This window comes from Takifugu rubripes, chromosome 21 (assembly GCF_901000725.2).
Source record: "Takifugu rubripes chromosome 21, fTakRub1.2, whole genome shotgun sequence".
Taxonomy (NCBI): Eukaryota; Metazoa; Chordata; class Actinopteri; order Tetraodontiformes; family Tetraodontidae; genus Takifugu; species Takifugu rubripes.
In genome coordinates, this window is record NC_042305.1 from 12,346,105 (window position 1) to 12,350,726 (window position 4,622).

Below are 4,622 nucleotides of genomic sequence, written 5' to 3' on the forward strand. Positions count from 1 at the left end.
TTGTGTTTCTGGATGTCTGGAAACAATTAAAAGTCTTTGGCACACTCTTATGTATCACAGTACATTAATAAATAACATTTATTCCTTATATAAAAGCATCATAAATTACAATAAGTTACTATATTCAAGATTTCATAAATATCTCTGATTTGTTTTACATTTGCATGTCCCAACACATTGTGATGGGTGACGGATCCGAACGGCTGGTTGCTATGACACCTGTCGTGATGTTGTTCTCCCCATATTTATTATTTATGCTGGCCTCATTTTGTAGCTGCAGCACAGTGAACCTCCCCTCGCCCTCAGACCAATTCAAAGACACAAAAACCCCTCGACATCAGGTTTCAAACGGGGCCAGAGGGCGAGAGTCGCGTCGCCTACACACAGCCGCACTTCCTGGCCGAGTGCTTCCTCACAGTGTGGTAGACCAGGTTGTCGTCCAGGAACGAGAGGTCATCGTCGAAGGCTGTGGGCCTGCAGCAGGCCTGGGAGGGCGTGTCTTTGGGAGGGAGCTTCCTGTTGTTGGCGAGGTTGTACAGGATCTTGTCGTAGTTGGTCTGGGACTTCCTGCACGGTCCGGAACAGTACCTGAATATCATTTCCTCACTGGAGCGGTAGCCCAGACCCAGATCTGTAACGTTGAGGTGGATCTGTTTGAGCGTGCAGCCCTGTCCTCTCCCAGGACCTCCTCTCACCTTCTTCCCCGTCTCCCCTCTTCTGGCTCCTCTGTCACCCAGCCGGCCCACCCCCGTCTTCTGCCTTCTCTGCCGAGCCCTGCCGCTCAGGCCCTGCCGATCCCCGCCACTGTCTTTGGTTGGGGAGGGGGCAGTGGAGGAGGAGGAGGAGGAGGAGGAGGAGGAGGAGGAGGAGGAGTGTTGTATTCTGCTGATTGTCACTTTGATGAAATTGACCACATCTTCATACTCGTTCAGAGAGGCCTCCTCCATGGCGCCTGGAACACATATGACTGTATTTGTTATGCTTGTCTTTGTGATGAGTCAATTAATAAAGTGTCTGTCTGTCTGTCTGTCTGTCTGCCTGCCTGCCTGCCTAAAATCTCATATGGTCAAATAATGTGTAAAAGGTTACAAATCAATAAGTAAATAACTCAATACAAACGGGATAATGCAGAAATCATTTTTAAAACATAGTAAAATGTAGCTGTCAAATACAGCAGATTAAATCAATTATAGTTCTCTTATTAAGGGAGATACAGTCCGTTGAGGACTCTCATCTCATAACCGTGTCATTATTATACTTCTCTTTATTTTTTGACCAGACTCATGAATTGTTTCGGCCCCTTGATGCCCTCAGTCAGAAGCCTTTACCTTTTCCTCTCCGGGCGCCCAGCTCCTCTCCCCAGTCGGTTCGGCTGATACCGGAGCGGACCAGGCGCGTCTGCGACTGCGGGAGCTCCGGCGGACTCTCCGCCTCGCTCCTTCTCCTCATCGCGGGGTGCTGCCGGGAGACGCTGGCGCGCACGGCGCTCAGCAGAATCAAACAAGTGGTCAGACTATCCCATAACTTCATTGTTCACTTCAGTCCGACAGCAGAACATGGCGCGTCGCGAAACCAACAGGTCTCACCTGGCAAACGCGGTGAGCAACATCGGGGACGCGCAACGCCGGACCTCCAGCTGCTCACCGACCGAACCAAAACGTGGCAAAATACAAGTCCCCCTTCCGGACTGTTCTTTAAACCACTCGAGCAAATGTCCTTGGAAGAATCCCCTGCGTTTAAAGCCTTTTTCCCGGGTTGCGCGCACTCTCTGCGTCCCTGCTCACCATCAGTCCTCAATGCGCTCTCTGAGAGGAGAAGGAGAGGTCCGGCAGGGATCCTGGGAGCGCGGGTGACGTCCATCCTCTGAATCTTCCTGTCTCCACCCATCCAGAAAACACAGGGACGGACTCCAGATTCGGATTGAACCCGAGGTCTGGTAAGAGTGGAGGGGTTCTGTTTTAAGAGAGGCTCGGTCTGTGTGTTCAGGAGGCCGAGAGGGAGGAAGAACTTTCACACTTTCCACTAATATCCCTCCACGTCCCCGATGCTGTGATGGGAATTCCGGTTGTTCCTGGACCCAAGAACCTGTTTGAAATTAGAGAGTGGATGGATTGCGTTTCTGCCCATTCAGTCCTGAAATCACAATGATGGAGACCAAAGGTCCGCTTCATTCTTCTAGTGACTGTGTGGACCACCCTCACGAGTAAAAACCCAGAGGAGTCTGGGTTTAGAAGTCTGTCGGTAGCACATTTCTGATTGACACCATCAGAAGATTGAAGAAAAATGGCTAATTCTGAAATTTGGGTTAAAAATGAACCATTTTTGTGTCATTTTCTCCTCTTCGAAACAAAGTTTCACTTCAGCAACGTCGACGCAGTCACGCAGCTGTAAAGTTTTAAGGGCTTTGTTCAGGGTAAGCAGAACAATCTATGGTAATGTAAACCACATGACATTGTTTGATTGAAAATCCAGATGGATGAAGATGTGATTCAGATATCTGGAGCTGAAGAAAACAGAATCACAGTCATTTAGGGGGCTTCAGTGAATGTAAAAGTTCTCTGAGTGGCACAAACTAATTAAAGTGTGTATGTGTGTGTGTGTGTGTGTGTGTGTGTGTGACTTGAGCAAACGTGCAGATGACGCATCTTCTATTCCTCCAGAAGAAGAAAACATGTTGCTGCCTACTTTCTAAAGCTGTTTCCTTATGTAATGCAGTCAATCCCCCAGATTAAAACAGAGAATGTAAAAGTCCTGCACATCCAAGTGCACCCGGGCGCCCTTGTGTATTATTTCCCGCAGGACCGTGTCAGTGCACAGTCAGGTTGTATTTCAACCCTTCCGCCGTGGAAAAACCTTCAGCACCTGTGTGCTGCAGATTCATCACAGTTATTTTCTGTGACTGTTTTTAGAAGCAAGGGCACTAATCACCCAGAAGAGGCTCCCTTTCCCGCTCACTCGCTCAATTAACTGCATGGAAACACAATGTCCTCAAGCAATTACGCCAAACACGCCCAGCAGATGTTGATTATCGCTCTTGTGAGGGCTGATCTGCTCTTGGATCCCGTCAGCCACCTCCAGGGCTTCAGTTGGACTCACTGGTGAGGCTAATTGCACTGGTCACATTCACCCTCCATTAAAGGCCAACACGAAGCCCCAGAGCCAGCAGTTGACAGCTGGAATGGAGGTCTCATTTAGAACACCAGTGCTGGTGAATTGATTAACAGAAAAAAAAACAATTCGGTTAAATCTTATAAATAGTTACAGGTTTAAGGGATTGTAATATGATCTGCTAAACTCCAGAAAACTCATTGATGTGATTCTCAAAGTTTAGGAATGAGTAATGAACATCGATTCGTGCTTTTTCCTGCATAGAAACCATAATTACAAACCTAAAGAGCAGCTAAATTTAATCTAATTTGTTTCCTTTCTTCTGATTATACCGCCTGATTGGATCCTACAACACAAAAAGTCATCGCTGGTGCACCACTGGTAGCGCGCCATCATGCAGGTTCACATTACTGGCTTCTCTTTCCTTTGCTAAACTGTTGCTCACTCCCATCCAGCTTGTGGATTTTCCCATCAAACTGCTCTATTTATGGCTCAGGGTTAGGAGAAACTGAACGTCTTTAAGGTTGAAAAATGAAGCTGCAGCACAGTTGGCTCAGCTAAACTGAGTTTGAGGGCTTGGGTCTTACTTTATACCATTTAGGGTGAAAAGTTACCAGTATTCAATTTTTTTTTAAAAAAGCATTTTTTTTCCTGAAAATACAACATAACTAACATGTCAAAGACGCATGTCAATGCTTGTTTTTTCAGTGTTTGTAGATTTTGCATTTGGTTCATTGTATACATGGCAAAAAATCAGGTCTTTGGAGAACCACAGCGGTGCTTACACAGTAATCCACACCAGATGTACTCCAGTGCTGTCGGAGCCTGGAGGAAGAAGAGGTGGGGGGATCGGGCTACGGGAGCTGTGGGAATGGAAGCCGTCTGCTGAGCTGAACCACTGGGCGTTTACCCAGAGATGTTAACACAGTCAATATCTGTCAAGAGCGTTGATCATTTGCACAGAGTTTCCTCCTGTGTTTCAGCCAGTGGAGTCATTATTAATGATGGTGTGCCAGTTGAAATCCTGAACATATCTGACATTATTGTTTCACATTATGGTCAACCACACGGATGAGTTGTAAACAACTGGATCTCCAGAGGCGCTGACCACTTACACACATCTGTTTGCAATACCCATTATTGCCGTTAGTGGGCGGTGTTTACCGCACTTTAACTTTTAAAAAGTTAAAGTGCGCTCAGGAATCAGCTTCAAAGCTTGGGTTTAATTTATTTATGCGTGGCAGAAATGTCAAACAAGTTCCACAAGTTCAAGTAGATCAAATTAAAATTATTTGAAAATTATTAAAACTTCAAAAAAAAAAAAAGTACAACCGCTGTAAAATGCTCTAGGAAGACACAAAGATTCAGAGCTCGCCCGGATTGTGGTGTTTAAAACACAAATTTAAGAGTAATTTCTAAAGCTAAAGTTTAAAAAAAATAAAAAATAAAACTGCCCCGGGTATTTATTGTCACATATCTCCATTTCTTTTTTAATTTTCAAAGTTAATCTCTAG

The 4,622-nt window shown here is 45.7% G+C and overlaps 1 protein-coding gene across 1 annotated transcript; it reads right to left on the reverse strand.

The window, feature by feature from the left end:
• Positions 1-1,805, reverse strand: LOC101076675 (glial cell line-derived neurotrophic factor-like). Its single transcript, XM_029829775.1, has 2 exons — positions 1,329-1,805; positions 1-952 (listed from the first exon to the last, which is right to left on the reverse strand). The coding sequence occupies exons 1-2, from the start codon at positions 1,528-1,530 to the stop codon at positions 378-380; spliced, it is 777 nt and encodes a 258-aa protein (XP_029685635.1). The 5' UTR covers positions 1,531-1,805; the 3' UTR covers positions 1-377.
• Between the last annotated feature and the right edge of the window lie 2,817 nt (positions 1,806-4,622).